Below are 19,046 nucleotides of genomic sequence, written 5' to 3'. Positions count from 1 at the left end.
GATGACGTACGTGCAATCGAAGAATTCTGGGACCTCAGTCAACTACCTACAGGATAATGGATTTGGGTATATAGAAATAGCGTACTCAAAAGTTAAAAAAGCTTTACTATTGTATATTCTATTATTGAAAAAATTAAAATCAAAATAGAAAAAGGGAAACGGAGCAAAAGCCGTGAGCTGGTATAATGTTTTGGTCACCCATCCAAGTGCTAACCCTCCTCAGACGAGCTTGACTCAGTATCTCGGAACGACAACGATTTATCCACTGGACCACGGTTCCAGGGTTCCAGGTGAATCAGCATAACAATAGCCGTGAAAACAATGCACCGAATAGACTAGACTTTTTAGCATTATATTTTCAACCGATTCCGTGCGTGGCAGAGATGCAAGGGATCAGCCGATATGGTCTGGGGGCCGGCTGGTCTCTCCCCTGATGCTTCGGCTAGAACATTTTCTTGCGTAATTCGTACACCCAAGGGCAGAAGGATTTAATCGCCGTCAGGTCCGAAGTCCATACGCCGCCCCAGCTCTGCGGATGTCTCGGGGGTATGGCATAGTGGAATCTTTTTTTAATTATTATTTTTATTTCTTTTGGTGGGTTCGAATCCCATCTCATCCACATAAGATTTTTCTTTTTTTCTCTCTCTTTCTTTCTTTCTTTATATTTTAGTATCATTGGTAAGCGAGGGAGCGATGTTCAAAACTCATAAGAAAACAGGGGATTGGTAGCATTACCATTATTCATAAGCTTTACTGCTTATGTGTGGGTCTGTCTATCTGTCTGTCTGTTTTTCTGTCTGTCTGTCTGTCTGTCTGTCTGTCTGTTCTGAATAAGGAGATGCAGTAATGAAAGTTGAACAACCATTAAACCATATCTCCTACAACCTCAAATTTTATTATTGCACAACCACCATAACTACCAACACAACATGCATATATATTTTTACAAAAGAATACTTGTGCGATTACTTGATATTACGTTTAACTCTTGCACTTATGAAACTAATCTCAGTCTGTTAATAATATTATAAGAGATTCTTCAAGGGAATGCGATCTTTGGTTCACAGGATCTCTTGAGAGATCTGATTCTCCAAGCCTGAAAGAAAGCAAATTTATCATCATCATAATCATCATCATTATTATTATTATTATTAATGTATTTTATTAAACTGTAGTGTTAAAAACTCAAGTTTTCAAGTCCCTTGAATTCAGCTAGTAATTAACTGATCAGCAAATTCCGTTTGCGCAATTTTTTGGACCACGGATTCTTGTTCATTAGCCTTTGAAACAGCAGCAAATTTCAAAGCGCGGTATATGTATTTTTTGAGTGATGTTGCTCATGGGTGCGGTTAGCGTGCGGTGGCCTTAGGGGGGAGGGGGGGGGGGAGGGTGTGTAACTCGATCCTTCCGATGCATTTTTTATGCGAAAAGATCTTTTTCCTGATGCGGTGGCTCTTGAATTATGGGATGCCGAGCGTCAAACACATAGCAAATTATAAAGCACAGAGTCTTCGTGTTTCGCATATTGTTCCAACTACAAGAGAATATGAATTCAAATTCAAATGCTTTTTAGACGTGCTTCTCATCGAAAAGCGTAAAGTTATTTACAAGGAGACATCCTGACAGCTGTGCAGTCTATAAAGTTCCCAATACATTTCTTAATTTAAAAAATCTGAGAATTCAAGATGGCCGCGTTATCGGTAAAAAGGTCTATTAATAGAGAGAATGTTCTAAACAATAGAGGGAGCGAGACTGAGGATACGCCGGACCAAGGTTAAATTCTGTACTGACCTTCCAACCTGAGAGGGAAACAGGTGCTCCACTCGTTTTGCGATATGCCAGGCTCACTATCGAAATCGCATGAAGATATCAAAGCGACCATACAAGGTTCCCTCTCATCAACCATCACCTTCATTTCACTGACGTCAAGGATTCCATTCTTGTTGGTGTCACGAGAGGTAAACTCCCACTAAAACAACAATAATCATGTTTCAAGTTATATTTTGATATTACAATTAATATTTTAATATTACAGTTTTTTTGCATTACTTTGGCAGTGCATGTAAGAGAGGTATACAAACTTGTTTGCATTGGAAAGTGTGCACTGCTGATGCGCCGCGCCATTTAGCACTGCAGGGATTTCCCCCCCTCCACCCCGAGAATTCTTTTTTGTACTGGCCCGGTTGTACAAAGGGTGGAAGGGTGTATAGCGCTATCCTATTTATTGGATAACAGCCATCGTCTTATCCACTGAATAAGGATTTATCCTTCGGATAGCGCTATTCACCCTTCGTACAACCGGCCCCTGGCTATTAAATGCTACTATTAAAAACCAAGGACGCTTTGATATATATTTAATCGTAAGACCATGCAGACCTTCGACGTGCTAACAGTCGAGAAATGTACAAGTAGAACCTAGCTAAGAGAGCTATACTCAAGATCGATATAGATTCAAGCACATGATTCGTTTTTACCTCAATGAGCTTCTTTCTTTCTTGATCTATCAAAGACTCGAGCCTTGCTTCCTGGTACAATTCCATCTTGAGATTTTTTGCCTCCTCGTAGGCGATTCTTAGCCAATCGAGGTAGCGATCATGAAAGTCGAGCAGACGATCAAGAGGACAACCACCACCTACGGCATTCGTTTCTAAAAGTCATTCATCAGATAAATAAATAAAGTAAGGAAGCATTCTCTTTTGGAAAAATGGGTGGATGAATCTACGAGCACATGGTCCTCCCTCTCTTGAAAATCATTGTATATCATAGCCTTGCCAGGTATTCTTTCAATCTTCAGTTCAGTGGCAGAACATGAGACCAAAAAAACCTATGACCGTCCCTTACAATTATGTGTCAATCGATATGTCCCAGTTTTATGCACACTCTAAAATGCTTCTTGAGCAAAAGGTGTGTGAAATCATTATGAATAATGATGAAATGATGCAAAAATCTGTCTGGAATTTGCCGATTTTTATCATGAACGCACTGAGAAAAATCGCGGCCCTGATGTACAGAGAATCAACCTTGCCCAGAGAAGATGGACGAAGAAATGTCAAAATGCCCAATGGTTGTTCTCAAGACCAGACCTGAGACCAGACATACCTTCTGGAGTGCAGGGGCCCTTGTGTTTGACAGCCGTGTGGAATCCATACCGACATGCAAACCTATGCATCTCGCAAGTGTTGTTGTGTTGTTTGTTGTAGAAAGTGCAGACTGGCTCCATGACTTGAGGACAGGACTCGGGACAGACACATCTGGTGGAACTGTCTTCACTTGCCACACACATGCGTCCCTTCTTGCAGTAAACACCATTACAAGGATCTTAGGGACACAACGGTACATGAATTATTTACAGCGAATGATGGATGGATGGATGGAGTCGACAAATTTTAATATTGCGACCGGTAGACACATGATTCTAGTGTTTATGATAAAATGTTCAAAGAGCAATGACGACATCCCTCTTTGAAAGCTATTTTTCTCGTCTTCCTCACCTGAGCTGTTATTTGCTTCTTCGACGGCAACCTGTCAAAAGAAAGCAGAGCATCATCAGTTATTCGGTTCGGTTGCCAACTACGTGGAGCAACACCAGCTCAAAATGCAGCGAAAATATGAACAAGAACAAAACAAGAAAAGAGGAAAGAGGAAAATTAAGAAATTAGCAGCAATGAAGGCCAAGCAGGAACAATGCAATTTCTCAATAGTGTAAACTTCTATCGTTATACAGTACTTCTCAACATGGCTGTCATAAACACTCTGATGCTACTGAATCTTCGCAAGTCCTAAACTGTTATTGAATATCATATGTACTTAATCAACCGAGATTTGTCCTGAAAAGAGGTCAGGAACTCATAATTCTTGATCAAAGCTGCTTCCAGACATCTACTGGATATTTGCGTGAATTCAGAAAAACAAGAACAATATGCCCAAAACCACGTGATGGCAAGAATGTGTCTCCCTTGCATGCAGCACTGATACTAGCCTATGTAGTGCCCCCCATCTCCATCTCCATCCTTCATCCCTTTTGGGCCGCTACGCAAGGACTTGTGTGACTCAAAAATGGTTAATAATACCACGGTATATCAAATAACCACATCACCCTTCTTGACCCGCATTCCTTATCCAACCTCATCTTTTCAAATACACGGCCTCCAACATTTTCAAAAGATTTTGGTCCCCTAAACTTTTCCCGCAATTTCTGATAAGCATTTGTCCAGCGCAAATTGTTATGATGATTAGATTAGTTCGGCCACTTGCCAGGAACTAGAGATCGCCTTATATATAGGCGGGACTCTTAAAACACCATTCCTCCGTCGACTGATAAAACTACTACAAATTCTCCAGATCTCTTAAGAGCACGCCTTGAATATTTCAGAATATTGGAGAACATTTGTTTTCATGTAGTTCAGTACTGGCACGATTCTTTCACTAAATAAATGCGTAACATCTTGATGATAAATTTGCTTGTTTTGTGGGTAAATAGTATGCGTTAATTTGTTGTTTCTTTAGAGTGGATGGCCGTTCGAGATTCACGATCATTCCTTTGTATACTAAAGTATTTGTCGCATGCCCACATCGAGATTATCGATAACAGACAATCAGGGAAATTGACTCTCAGCTTTTATTGGAAAAATTACAACAGAAATTGCAATTTAGATAAAAATCCAATTGCCTAAGGAGATTACGAAGAAAGATGGCGACCGTGAAAAATAGACAAGAAATGTGAGAGCAGTTGTATTTAACGAGGAAATTAGGCGATAAACACAACAAGAAACAAATAAACGATTGTAAGAAATACTATCTGATGATGTCGAATAGCTTAGTCGTTTATTTGAGCGAAAGTCTGTGGAATATTTATCACTGAGCTCGCGCGCGTGGAAGAGTCTTACTTTTCAACGCAAAAACTTCAACAACCCAATTCGCTTCAAAAGCGACACGATGCAAATGATATTTTTAGAGATTTAATTGAGTGCTTATCCAAACATACGTCTTCTCTCTCAAACTTTAATGAATTTAAAATATGCCAATTGATTTTTCCTTGTACGAACGGTCCATGTGTAGATAGGTGATTTGAAGAACGAAACGGTGCTTCGTGACGGATAGATTGGAGTATGTGAAAATGAAGAGTCTTGAAGGATAGTTCGATGGTTTATTGGGGATGGAATTAGCTGAGATTACTTACCGAACAGCAAGCGAATGCGAGAACCAAACACAGCACCACTAGGAACTTCGCCATTTCTTCTTTGGTAGGAAATAAAGATTAAACAACGGACTTTTTTGTGCCAATATCTTAGCTCTCAGAGAAAACAAAACGTAATCAAGAAAATCCTTTGTATCGGCACTAAAGGCTCGAAAATATCCACAGGAATGAGCAAACACTCTATCCAGTTAGGAATGTGTTTGTGTGAATGACATGTCGAGTAATCCCATACATCTAACCACATTCAGGGCTCGTCTTTCACAAACCGGATAAAGGTGGGAGTGGGTGGGTCAGACAACTAATTCATCTGCTTCCACTATGGGGATTTGAAGATTTGCCCTATTCACTCGTTAATGATTAATATTATCATATAAGATTCTATTTAACATTAACGTTCTCTTTTTTTCTTATTACTTTCTTAGTTCTATGTGATACCCAACTTCGTGATTTATGTTTTAAGATATTCTTAAATAAAAGCAAAAAACAATAACACCTTTTTTCCATAGTTTCAAGGTCTTTCCGGTGTGTGCCATCAAACAGACAAATATTTGGATGTCTACCAACCATACACTCATCAAGCCTGACCTCAGCACCAGACTCAATATCTAGCTGGCTACTCTTTTTCTTGTATTCAAAACACTACAAGAGAAGAAGGTACTGGTGCGCCTGAATGCCAGTCAATCTAAGGCATCTGATTAGGGTCATATTTTTTTCTTTCTTCTTGGCGGATTAAGTCATGCATGACCCTCCTTTTTTAGTTCCGTAACCATCTCGCCGATTTCGGCAAACGCGAAACATCAGTTGACAAGCAAAATACTCTTTAAAATACTATGAACGATTAAATTGTCTTTGGTGTGAATATATTTGCAAAAGGTAAAGTCGAATGCAGAGATACGATCGTCATATCTGCCGTCATTATCTGCGCAGGAGTTCATAACATCAATCAGTCTTTTCGATCCCCTTTTAATTGACCTGGAAAATTCCAGGATTCCGCCCAGTTTTTTCGTCGACCTCGGAATGGCTAATGACAGTAAACTATTCAATGGTCCCACTGTAGTCATGCATAAGCTATGGGAGCAGACCTTGTGGAGCCCTACAAAGAACCAAAAAAGAGCAAGGGAGGGGAGAATGGAAAAATAAACAAAATAAAGGGATCAATCGCAGGTCAAGGGGGAGTACAGCGAGACCACAAAAATACTCATAAGTGCATAAGATACCGCACGGCCTTAGATCAGGTTATAAGTTTTTTATTTATTCGAACCCGTGGGACCAGTGAAGATAAAGAGTAACTCATATCTTCGAAGCAGCGGCAAAACGGGGAATCTGAATGAATGCTAAAAATGCTTTGTTTATATACTATATATGATTATACCTATAAATTTATAAAATCATAGTATGTTTATATAATTATATACTTCAGTTTTTGTGAGCTCGTCCTGATTCGAAGGACCTATCCCCCATAAAGCGAGGCAAAAAGATATCCAACGTTCTATGGAATCGGACTGAATTCCGGCTCCACAAGAGTGAGCCAGCGAATCCTTCTACATTTTTCATATTGAGCTCTGAGCTCTTGCTTCCCCGAATATTTCGTTCCCACTGCAGCCTAGATCAAACTACAGAGTTACCGCTACTGGTGTACCGCAGAGATTTGTCTTCATGTTCCCCCGAGGATAGCAGCGCCCTGGTCTCGTCATCCTTCTCGTGGTGCCTGTGCCTCGTTCGAGCAAGTTGCCTCTCTTGTTGTATAGTCCCAGTGTCAAGTTCATACCTGTGGTATTTCTCCTTGAAGACGAGTAGCAATGGAATGCAGACACCACAGACAGCCACCATACACCAGTTCATCCACATGGTCCCTGGATAGTCAAACACAAATTAATAAGGGCAAAACTAAGTCATGACATATTTTACGTATCTTTAACGCGGAGGGTTGCGGGGAGGGCGGACTCTGTAGGTGTATCGATAGCGTATATAGATTCAATGCACTCTTCATTTGAAATGAAAAAAACAAGGTGAGCATGTTCAGCCAGTGTAGAAAATCCCCTATATTCGCTATACGGGTACGTGCCGCCCAACAGGAAATTCTACACTGGAACAGGGTATGAATTCTATCAATTTTACTCTGGAACAGGGTCAGGGTTCAGGGGACTCAGCGGCACATCCCTACCCTAAACGGGCAAGAGCAAACTCCCCCCCCCCCCCCCCCGGGAGAAAATCAGATGTTTTTTGTTTTGCCAAAAATCAACGACTCCCTTTTCTGGATTCTTTTAAGTTTTCATACAAGCTCTTGGGATTTAAATAAAAGATAAAAACCCAAACTCACCAATATTGGGAATCATGAGAGCTGCCAAGAAAAGAAGACAGGAGAGATGATTGGATGTAGTGATGACAGACATAGGGATTCCTTCGGCGATAGGATAGGTTGTTTCAACAGTCAGCTCGTAGAATAATGGGATGGATCCATTAATGAAACAGCCACCCAGTACTGCAGATACGTACAACCAGACTAATATAGGAGAGAACAAAGTTCATTTGTAGTTATTGCGCAATTAACTACAGTTCCCCGGCGTAACACGTTAAAAATCGCCAAGCTGAGGATTGGCCGCCAAAGGGAAATGTGACGCAGCCGTGTTGTACAGTATATAACCACTGTGGTTGGATAATGCGCATTTTCGTACTTTTAGATTGGCCGCCAAAGGGAAATGTGACGCAGCCGTGCTGTACAGTATATAAGCACTGTGATTGGATAATGCGCATTTTCGTACTTTTAGATTGGCCGCCAAAGGGAGGAGTGACGCAGCCGTGTTGTACAGTATATGTGCACTGCGATTGGATGATGCGCATTTCGTGCTTTTAGATTGGCCATCAATGGGGAGAGTGACGCAGCCAAGCTGTCAACTCTGTTTGGATGATAAGCATTTTTTAAATTTTTGCGGGTTGCTTTATAGGAAAGCTAGACAAAGACACAGTTACGTTGCTTTTTCATATTCTAGCACTGTACTGAGTATTAATGAGTTGCGGCTGCTACTAGCGCCTTTTAAGCAGCCCGTAAAGTCCTCCACTGGTCATTAATGTAAAGCGCATTGAGACGTTGTATAAATGCGCTATACAAGAACCTCCCATTATTCTCATTCTCATTCTCATTCTCATTATTATTATTATTACCTCTGTTGAATGGTATGATGTTTTGACACAGCATTGAAAACCAAAGGAAAGAACCAGTAGAGCCAAGGAATAAGAATATCAAGAAACATTTCATTCTTCCTGTAAAAAAATCCGCGAACCTAGAAAATAAATAACAAATGCTAAATTTCTCACAGTGAGATTTAAAATGTCTTCAGTTTGTTAACATCTACTGTAATTTAAAAAAACTTCATAGCAAAATCTGGGATAATAAACATTTGTTCAACCTCTACAGCAAGGGGTGTAACAATTTTTGAAAGGATATTTTCAAGTAAAATCAATAGACAAACCTTGCCATTATCATCCCAAGAACACATCCTGCAATATTAGAATAAAATCCAATCCATCCTGCTGTATCCTACAAAGAAGGCATTGAATAGTAACACTAATGGGCTGTCTTCCCTTTTAAATAACAATACTGGATTGTAATAATAAATAAATTCCTCTGCAATTTTCATAATTGTAACAAATTATCCCCTTCACAGATCCCAGTGCGATCTTGAAAGGTAGTTAAGCCATTGCATTGAAGCAAGATGAATGGTGAGTTTGCAATGATCAATAGAGACATTAATAATAGTTTAAAGTGTTAAAAAAGGCATCTATCACTGCAAGCTCACCGTTCATCTCACTTCGATGCAAAAGCACGGCTAGATGGCACAGGGAACTGTGAAAGGGACTATCATAAGTAGATTTTGATCATTTTGTATCATTTGATCAATATTTATATATGTGTATAGGGTTCATATGCAAAATAGAATAAATGTAGAGAATTAGTTAAAGGAAATTTACCTGATTAACTTTGAATGCCAATAGATTAACAGCAAGTACTCCTCCCCAGCCACTGAACACACCTTAAATAAGAATGTTTATTAATCAGTAGCTCAGCAAATCCCATGAGTTTGGCAATTTGTATCGTTTTAAATTTTGAAAATATACAAAATTCTCACTGGGAGGAGACGGGTGCAACCCCTTAACCACCCACTGGATCTACCTTAAATGACATTGAATAATATTTTCTAAATGGTATCTGTTTTATGGAAGGCAGTTAAGAATCAAAGTATGCACTATGCTGAGGCCTTACCTGTTGTTGTTCCATACAAGATGTTCAAGATCCAAAATTGTTTGTTCCTAAACAACAGTACATTGAATCAGATTGGAATATGAATTCATTAAACAACTACCAGTTATACTTTAGTTTTAGGAATCAATGAAAACATTGATGAAAATTTAAGTGATTAATAAACTTACTTTAACAGTTTTTTCCCACCCTCAATGTAGTCAACTTTGGCTCTTGCAGCAGAGAAACTTGGGGGATGAGGTGGTTTAGCAGGAAAATAGACCAAAACACACAGAAGTAAGAAAACACTGATGCCAAGCTCTGTAAAATATGTTACACAAAACCATCAAAAAAGGTATGGAAAGGTAAAGCTGTAGACACATTGTGTAACATTGAATGTAACAGGACTGTTGCAGCATGTGTCTACACCTGAAACTTGTTGCACACAACATTGCATGCAACAAATCTGAAGTTGAATTGAGCATGCTCTTTGCAACATTGCGTGCAACAATTTTCATCAAATGAACATGGCTGCAACATTGCCAGCAAAATTTTGGAAATTTCCAGCCAATCAGCTTGCACCAAATTTATGACCAAATTTCTTAGCATAGCAGGCATGGATCGAAGGAAGGTGCCACAAGTGATGTTGCATGATTTTGTTGCAACGTATGTCACCCTTATTCAAATTTGTCACATGCAATGTTGCAAGCACCATGTATGAGTCAATATCCTATGAGTCCAAAGGCCATGAGGTTGAAGACCACTTGGTGAGAGGTCTAATACTGTTTTGGTTTCAACCTACTAATCAGTCAAATAAATGAATACAAACAATTTTGAAATTTGGTTGAGTTATTTTTGGTTTTCCAAAGAAGCACTTTTCACTACTAGTGGCCTGTTTACTAACGGACCACTATTACCTCAGCAAAACGGAGCGCAGAATTTGTTATAGACCACTGACTCACTATCAGTAGGTTTAGACTAAATCAGCCAACCTCCCTACTTTCTGATTGATAAAAACAAAACCTGGCTCAATTGAGCAGATATTGTCATGAGAGGAAAGTGAAATTATCACATTTCAAAGGTCTGCAGAAGAGGCTAGATTGGAGCCCTTACGATCAATAGCATGATATACATACCAACATATAGGTATAACATAATGTCATTCCTGGCTTTTGTCACTTCATCGTTATACCTCCCTGAAGATAAATGAACCAAACTTGGTATTATTAATAATTATCTGACCGATTGACTGGTGACTCAAAAACTGACTGAGTGAGTGACTGAACAACTGAGTGAATGAATGGATGGATGGATGGATGGATGGATGGATGGATGGATGGATGGATGGATGGATGGATGGATGGATGGAAGTCAATCAACAGAACAACCAACTGGCTCAGCTGCACTTACCATGATGGGAATTATTGCCACTAATATTTTTGCTACCATTAACAGATGAAGTCAGATCCTTTGGATTAAGTATAAATGGTGCAACAACAAATGACACAGAAATACCAATATAGCTAGTTAGTGTAGATATAGCTGTAGCTGTTGCCCTTTGATTGGGTGGAAACCATGTCGATGAAACAAGGGGAGGAGCACCCATTGCTACTGGTGCACCCAAGTCATTGAAGATTTGACCAAGATGAATAAACCTGTAAGATATAGCAGCAAACAATTAAAAACTTTAAAATTTTATTAATACCCCGAAACAACCTCAGTGCCAACATAGAAAGAGAGACCGAACTTATGTATAGTATTAAGTCCAATTGAACCAAAAATTAGTATTTTTGTAAATCACTTTTAGTGACATTGATCATTCTCAATAAAGATTATTATTAGAAACCCCACCCCAGAGGTGAGAGCAGAGGTGCACTCTCACTTAGTGAGAGTGTACTGCCACTACACCATCCTTGATTATGGAAATTAATAAATAAATGAATGAATTTTGGCAGTACAAACCTAGTTTGAGTCCATATCAGACTCTCCATATTTTCTGCACCTACCCCTCCCCCCTACGAATTCACCTGTACGATTTGACTCACCATGTTGCAGTCTTTGGCTCCGTAGCGATGCATCTGAGCCCATTCCCAAGTGCTATGAGGAATATGGTCAGAAGAACTGAGGACCTCAGACCTAATTTAGATTATTTAAACACATTAATCCAAATTTAGATAAAAGGAATATTAAATCAAAAATAAAATCAAAAATAACTAAATGACATGCCTAGATAATTAGCTTTAAATAAAGGAATTAATAAGGATTATAGGACTATATGATAAAGGAATATGGGCTCAATTATTACAAATACATGTAACTTCAAAATATACAAACTCCGTGTCAACGACAATGTTTTGCACTACGGTACTTGCGCCGTCTTTTGACATATTTTTACTCGAAACAACTTATTAATGATTTGCTATCTCTAGCTTTTGCGTATATGCTTGTATCTCTTTCTCCTTATAAGTTCAACAATGTGTACTTTGTGCGATTTCTCCGTCGACGGCTTTTGAAGTAAACAAAGGAGTAGTTACGCAAATATTATACGACGAACTATGATATTTACGTTCAACCTTAATGTATAAATGAAAGACCACACTAAAATATCTACAATAAGCACGTTCTATAACCTTACCCTTTACATCCATGAGCCATGAAAATAAGACAAAGGATAGTATGTAAGTAATAGGACCCCAGTTTTCCAGTAGAGCGATCGTACCATCGGTCCATCCATAAACGGCCTCTGCCGATCCCGTAATGGGTCCCCAAGTATTCCAAACACATCCTTGTAAACCCGCAATAAGGGAAAACACAACTAGAATGTACCAACGGCGATGATAAACTCTACATGTGTTATCTATAGTTTCGTGGACTGAGGCAGTTTCGTGAATGCTACGAGAGAAACTCAAGTATCGATCTGCCATGCTGCTTACGTGCCTTTCACGTCTCGCGTGCACTGCTTACGCAACACAGGGAACCCATCAGGTCAAGCTTAGGTCATAGTCAATAAATGGGGGACCCTCTACTAACTTTGAGAGGATCAATATTTTTCGTCTAGATTTTACGTTTGATTTTTATTTGCTCTAATTAACAGACGGCGAAATGAAAGATTTCGCATGAAAAAATAATGCATGTCTGGTGCGGTGTGGCTGGGTGGGGTATAGTGAGGTTGGGGGTGGGGGTGAGGGAAATGGGTGGGCCGGATGAGGTGTGGTGGGGTGCAGTGGAATAAGGTGTGCTGAGTTAAGCTGGGTCGGAAAAGCTACCATTACAAAGCTACAGTCTTTTTATATCCACTGTTCGATCCCCCTAGCTAAAGTCCTAGAGCCGCCCCTGGTACTGTTAACCTTCCCTACTTGCTTTTGTGCGTTGTTGTGCTCAGTTGTGCGCGTGTCAAAGATGATGTGTACAGTCTCACGTCTGCATGTGTATCAGTTTAATCTGTTTGCTCGTATTTGTTATGGTACATTTTCTATATTTCTATGATTTCGTATTTTTGTAAGGGACTCGAACAAAAAGTAGATACTGTTATATAAAATAAAAGCAACAATGTTTTACGAAGCAGAATTTTTAGGAAAGAACAAAATTTTGCATTGAATTTTAACTTGATTTCATTTAGAAAATCATAAAAGTATGTTTATTTAGAAATAGAGAAAAGGGAAAGCATTTGTCCCTTGCAACTGATATAATCAAACTCTTTGTTACCTAATTGGACGAAATTTGTTGATTGCAAAAAAAAAAGGCGCGTAAAACAAAGATTGCTTCCTATTGGATGAAAGCTCTTCAATGAAAGTTCATTCCACGTGCAAATAATATCAGCAGTGGGCGTTTCGATGATAAAATTCCATTGGACTACACTTTCTGAATGACATGTGAAAAAGCGCGAAATTTAGACTAATCCTATTGGTTAAAATGTGTCACATCATCACGTGCCGTGATAATAGCCAATCACATTGCATATTCTTTTGAAAGAAGTCTAATCTTATTGGCTGATAATGTTTGATTGACAGTGGGAATGCAGTATATACTATTTTTCTGGTTGAGAGTTTGACTTCATAATCAAGTTGATCTGAAGAAATTAAGGTACGTACCATTCTTTTCCGGTAAAAATTATCTCAAAATTACCAATGTTTCTTAATTTTTTCCACTTTTTGGCCTTTCAAATGTGTAGTTTTAGACAAGAACTTTATGTTTTCAAGATAAAAACTATTTTTCGAGCTTTTTCTGATGCAAACCTTACTTGTTCTCTTTCTCGTGATTTGACTGACTGTTAGTCACTGTGAAGTGCAAAAATACCAATCATTCGGAAACTTTCTTTACTTCTAACAAAAAAAAATGATAAAGTTAAGACGATTCCTGTTAGTTTTTAATGTTTTTGAGAAGAATTTTTCTTTTTGCGAGAAATTTTTTATTTTGGCAAAGCTACCACGAGTCAACGCCGGTCAAAAAACACAAATTCTGATTGCTTTGTACAATTTTCTTCAATTGTCTATGTTCTATTGTACTCTAACTATATGTTGTAACTTTTGAAGTTTGTTTTTTCTTATTTTTGATACTTTTTTGTTCGAAAAAGTGTTTCATTGGTTTCGCGCGCTTTTTAAAGATTTTACTCGACGAGTTCGACATTTTGGATTTTCGTTTGAATAGTTGCCTTTTTATCGTTCTTTAAATGAAAAATCATTCATTTTGAGTAACTGAGCTTACAATTTTCAATCTTTGTTTGAATTTTCTGAACTTTTTTCCAAATTTTAAACAAATTTCTGAGGTTTTATTTTGGCGCGCTTTTGGCATCTTGACGCAAGTCGTCGATAAAAGTCAACTTTCCAACGCTCTCGTATCTCATTATCCTTTCTCAGTTATAGTTATGCCAAGAAAACAATTTTTACTATCAAATACTGACATGTTTTATTGTTGTTGTTTTTTTTCTAGATCATTAATCATTATTGGAAGTGGTTACATAAAGTACCTAGAAGCAAGAAGACTACTGCGTATCGTAAGACTGAGTTAATGGTGGAAGATCAGTGAACGAGTTCAATGAAAATGACTGTCGACTGTTTTTCATGTCTTTGTTTTGGCTCGGGCTCGACCTTGTTCTTGATCTTCTTTTATTGTAGCATTTGCAGATAGATGGGGAGAGGCAGTTGCTCTTGTTCCTTAATCAAAAAGGAACTTATTCTCATTAGGTTAGATCTTTGACTTGCAAACATTGAAAAATATTCCTTTGAAAATCACGTGAAGTTTGGCTCGTATTTATATATATGTTGCAGGTCAAAAATATTCTGCAATGCTTTTTTTGCACGATCTAGAAGGTTTTTAGGCTAGCAGTAAGAGGGATCCAGATGTAACGCTGGTCCCAGGGATATTTGTTTGACAAGAAGCTACCACTATCTTAAAACTAGGTGGGGCATGGCGGATTATTAGTGTTTTTGACTGGTCGTCTTGACCAGGGTCAATTGGCCAATACTAGGTTAGTTTTTCAAATGAACTTTAGTCACCAAGTTGGCAACGCTGTACGTCGATGAAGACACAGGATCTACATACATATAAGATGTGAACTTTAGTTTACTGGAGTTCAGGCTTACTTGAGTAACGCTGGCCAGTACACGTCACTCACTCCCCTCACACAGCGCCTAGGGTTTTTAAGGTTAGACTGGCCAGTTGCGTGCTCTCGTAAGACTAGGTACAGTCAGGATGACTCGGAGAAATGCACTCGCCCCTCCCTTCGGTTGATGGTTGTGTTGGACTCCTGACTTGCTGCTCCAGTGTAGTCATTGCTTTTCAGTCGTGGCTCAAGTCTACCAACAACAGCCAAACTCGGCTGCCTCTGCAAGTGAAGACGAGTCTGCGATAGTTTTCTGTTTTATCATGTACCGGGCATGCCAGTGGTAGCTTCTTTAGAATAGATTTTTTTTGGTTTTTTTGGTGTTGTTGTTTTATTTGTATAGTGTTTCGTGTTTCTTCCATAGGTTACATATGGATTTATTTGTTTAATATTAAGAATGTACATAGTTTTTTTAGACTTTCGACCAAGTTTTCACTTTGATAGCAAGTGATACATCATCGTACTCTTTCATGACTGGATAACTGGATCGACTTTTTCGATACTTCTTCTTTTTTCGAATTCAATTATTTTCGACGACAAGTTTACTGAGATTTGTTTTGTAGATTTTCTTTCAGCTTTTCATTCTATAACGTGTAGGTAAATAACGATATAGATAGATTCGAGGGAGTGGGTCTTGGATATTCCAGCTCTCTCTGAAGTATTCACTACTTGATTGAGAATCCTGGAATATCCCCTCTTTAATTCTATTTTCATTCGATAGCATGATGTATAATAAGATATTCGAGGGAGTGGGTCTTGGATATTCCAGCTCTCTCTGAAGTATATTCACTACTTGATTGAGAATCCTGGAATATCCCCTCTTTTATTCTATTTTCATTCGATAGCATGATGTATAATAAGATATTCGAGGGAGTGGGTCTTGGATATTCCAGCTCTCTCTGAATTATATTCACTACTTGATTGAGAATCCTGGAATATCCCCTCTTTTATTCTAATTTCATTCGATAGCATGATGTATAATAAGATATTCGAGGGAGTGGGTCTTGGATATTCCAGCTCTCTCTGAAGTATATTCACTAGTTGATTGAGAATCCTGGAATATCCCCTCTTTAATTCTATTTTCATTCGATAGCATGTTGTATAATAATATATTCGAGGGAGTGGGTCTTGGATATTCCAGCTCTCTCTGAAGTATTTACTACTTGATTGAGAATCCTGGAATATCCCCTCTTTAATTCTATTTTCATTCGATAGCATGGTGTATAATAAGATATTCGAGGGAGTGGGTCTTGGATATTCCAGCTCTCTCTGAAGTATTTACTACTTGATTGAGAATCCTGGAATATCCCCTCTTTAATTCTATTTTCATTCGATAGCATGGTGTATAATAAGATATTCGAGGGTGTGGGTCTTGGATATTCCAGCTCTCTCTGAAGTATTTACTACTTGATTGAGAATCCTGGAATATCCCCTCTTTTATTCTAATTTCATTCGATAGCATGATGTATAATAATATATTCGAGGGAGTGGGTCTTGGATATTCCAGCTCTCTCTGAAGTATATTCACTAGTTGATTGAGAATCCTGGAATATCCCCTCTTTTATTCTATTTTCATTCGATAGCATGGTGTATAATAAGATATTCGAGGGAGTGGGTCTTGGATATTCCAGCTCTCTCTGAAGTATTTACTACTTGATTGAGAATCCTGGAATATCCCCTCTTTTATTCTATTTTCATTCGATAGCATGATGTATAATAATATATTCGAGGGAGTGGGTCTTGGATATTCTAGCTCTCTCTGAAGTATATTCACTACTTGATTGAGAATCCTGGAATATCCCCTCTTTAATTCTATTTTCATTCGATAGCATGGTGTATAATAAGATATTCGAGGGTGTGGGTCTTGGATATTCCAGCTCTCTCTGAAGTATTTACTACTTGATTGAGAATCCTGGAATATTCCCTATTTTTAAGTTTAATGATGTAATAATATATTCGAGGGTTTGGGTCTTGGATATTCCAGCTCTCTCTGAAGTATTTACTACTTCATTGAGAATCCTGGAATACCCACCCTTTTTTTATGCACACACATGCAATATGATCATAAGTTTTGGACGATGAGTTGGGCCTTGTTACTAGCCACTAAATAAAAGTATAAAGCTTACTTTATGCTTTTGTATCTTAGAGTTTTTCTCTTTTCTAAACGGTGGTATGTTTAGAAAGAAGGAAAGAAAAACAGTTTTCAGACCGAGTTGGGATTCAAAAGTATAAAATCGTATTTATTCTTTTGTTTTTTAACTTTTGTTTGAAAAGAAAAACTTAAATTTTCAAATACTAACATTTTTTTCTTTCTCTCGTTTCAGATGAAAAAAAAAGAGGTTTAAAGCTGATTTGTTTTTGATAAGATATGTCAAGCATACAATGTACTAATATATATTTTCTTTTCCTCTTGCAGAGCAATCCCAGATGCAATTAATTTAATTATTCCAATGCACACGCAGTTTCAGTTATATACGTACGCCTTTAACCCTCCAAGGTCATGCGCTTGCATAAGGTGGAGGACTACGTTTCCAGGGAGATTTTTCGGCCATTCTCTTGTCTCTGGTTTTTCGTAGCTGGCAGCGCACCAAAAATTACACTAATGGGGAGAAAAAGATTTTATAAGGAATATATTTGGCTTTTCACTTTCTCGATTTGTCCTTTTCTCTGGCACACCATTTATGTCTTTAGTCAAATAAAATTTAAATCACTTCGAATTGACTGCGGCGCCTTGTTCTAATGGTATGAAACTTTGAGCATTTTTAGTTTGCAACGAGGTTTTCGACGATTTCGAAGATGCCTTGACGTATTCAAGACCTTTTCAACGATGCCAGTGAAGCCACATATAAGTTTAAGGACCCTGTTAGAATATAAAAATAAAAAGAATTTACATTGATTCATGCACACACCTTCGATATTTTTATTTTTATACTTTACAGCGTCCGATAAGTTATATGTGGCCAGATTTTGGTTTTTCAACAAAACAGTGTAAACGTTTTTGGGATTGTCAACAAACGGCTTCAAGCTTTCTTTGGTTTTTCAACAAACGTGTCGACGTTTTTTTGGTTTTTCAACAAGCGCTTCAAGCTTTTCTTGATTTCAACGCTTCGTCATTTTTGGTCAGTTTTCAACAAACGTGCGTTACCTTTTCTTTGGTTTTTCAACAAACACGTCAAAGTTTTTTGGTTTTTCAACAAACGCATTCAAGTCTTTGGTTTCAACGTCTTCCAAGGTCTTCCAGGATCCTGTCAGTGGATTCCTACTATTGAAAATTTTTCTGCCAGACTCGAGATCTATTCCAAGTGGTGCTCACAGATGCTTAATTAATGCGCTCCAAGAAGCTGCAAGAGGCAAGTTCTGAAGACGCTAATGGTTTAAAGATGCATGTATGCTTTGATATCTTGATTTTGATTTTTTCGATGTGTGCCAGAGTTTTTGAAATGTTACAAAAGCTTTAAAGACAAATTTCTCGTTTCGATTGGCATTGTGTTTTGGCCTTGTCTCTAAAACCCACCCCAAAACTCAGTAGTGTAACAGGGCACGCTCGGCTTACGAGCCAAGAGGACTGGGTGCGATTCCCAGCTGAGTTGGTGGAATCATGAGTCGGGTTCCAAAATTAAGACACGGCGCGCAGTTTAAATTCATGATCATGAGATTTGCAGCGTGTGCAAGCTCAAAAGAATAACAAAAATTGGCCTCCACATGTCAACTAAAGCTAGGTTTTTCAAGACGCCATATTGGTTGACTTTAGTTTCGAGATAAAACTAAAGTTTCGAGTAAACTAATTTGCGACTGATATAGAGCTGATATATTTGATGTACAGCATTTCCGTATTGCGCACGGACCTACCTGCATGATCACATAACCAAGCACGTGCTAGGGATACATGTTTTTGGCATTGCGCAGAAACTTCTACACCCGTTTTTTGCATCCGCATGTTCGCAATTTTTAGAAATAGAATTTTTTAAATTCGCGCAGATCTACCACATGGTTAAAGTACGTGTTTTTTT

The 19,046-nt window shown here is 38.3% G+C and overlaps 2 protein-coding genes across 2 annotated transcripts; both read right to left on the bottom strand.

The window, feature by feature from the left end:
* Window positions 1-876: 876 nt before the first annotated feature.
* Window positions 877-5,420, bottom strand: LOC116308848 (testican-2). Its single transcript, XM_031719354.2, has 6 exons — window positions 5,180-5,420; window positions 3,492-3,522; window positions 3,100-3,318; window positions 2,475-2,647; window positions 1,792-1,969; window positions 877-1,096 (listed from the first exon to the last, which is right to left on the bottom strand). Exons 1-6 carry the CDS (start codon window positions 5,231-5,233, stop codon window positions 1,062-1,064), a joined length of 690 nt encoding a protein of 229 aa, XP_031575214.1. The 5' UTR covers window positions 5,234-5,420; the 3' UTR covers window positions 877-1,061.
* Window positions 5,421-6,428: 1,008 nt separating this feature from the next.
* On the bottom strand, window positions 6,429-12,379 carry LOC116308846 (solute carrier family 49 member 4). The gene is made up of 11 exons (XM_031719353.2): window positions 12,070-12,379; window positions 11,480-11,570; window positions 10,845-11,089; window positions 10,571-10,630; window positions 9,626-9,755; window positions 9,459-9,505; window positions 9,167-9,228; window positions 8,668-8,735; window positions 8,360-8,478; window positions 7,518-7,700; window positions 6,429-7,050 (listed from the first exon to the last, which is right to left on the bottom strand). The coding sequence occupies exons 1-11, from the start codon at window positions 12,356-12,358 to the stop codon at window positions 6,806-6,808; spliced, it is 1,539 nt and encodes a 512-aa protein (XP_031575213.1). The 5' UTR covers window positions 12,359-12,379; the 3' UTR covers window positions 6,429-6,805.
* Between the last annotated feature and the right edge of the window lie 6,667 nt (window positions 12,380-19,046).

Source organism: Actinia tenebrosa, unplaced genomic scaffold, assembly GCF_029948245.1.
Source record: "Actinia tenebrosa isolate PJP-AT-01 unplaced genomic scaffold, QUT_ActTen_1.0 PGA_scaffold4__44_contigs__length_22323623, whole genome shotgun sequence".
In the NCBI taxonomy this organism is placed as follows: domain Eukaryota; kingdom Metazoa; phylum Cnidaria; class Anthozoa; order Actiniaria; family Actiniidae; genus Actinia; species Actinia tenebrosa.
The sequence above is the reverse complement of the archived record's forward strand: the minus strand, read 5'-3'. Positions and strand labels throughout refer to the sequence as shown.

What these genes read in the sequence shown, in the direction of transcription:
- LOC116308846 (XM_031719353.2), bottom strand. Translation starts at nt 12,358, where the DNA reads ATGGCAGATCGATACTTGAGTTTCTCTCGTAGCATTCACGAAACTGCC. An exon ending in TGGCATTCAAAGTTAATCAG is followed by an intron (nt 8,736 to 9,166) that starts GTAAATTTCCTT and finishes CCTTCTTTGTAG; the next exon opens with GATACAGCAGGATGGATTGG. An exon ending in TCTCATGATTCCCAATATTG is followed by an intron (nt 7,051 to 7,517) that starts GTGAGTTTGGGT and finishes TTGACTATCCAG; the next exon opens with GGACCATGTGGATGAACTGG.
- LOC116308848 (XM_031719354.2), bottom strand. Translation starts at nt 5,233, where the DNA reads ATGGCGAAGTTCCTAGTGGTGCTGTGTTTGGTTCTCGCATTCGCTTGC. An exon ending in GGGCCCCTGCACTCCAGAAG is followed by an intron (nt 2,648 to 3,099) that starts GTATGTCTGGTC and finishes AATGACTTTTAG; the next exon opens with AAACGAATGCCGTAGGTGGT. An exon ending in TTTCCCTCTCAGGTTGGAAG is followed by an intron (nt 1,097 to 1,791) that starts GTCAGTACAGAA and finishes GCTTTCTTTCAG; the next exon opens with GCTTGGAGAATCAGATCTCT.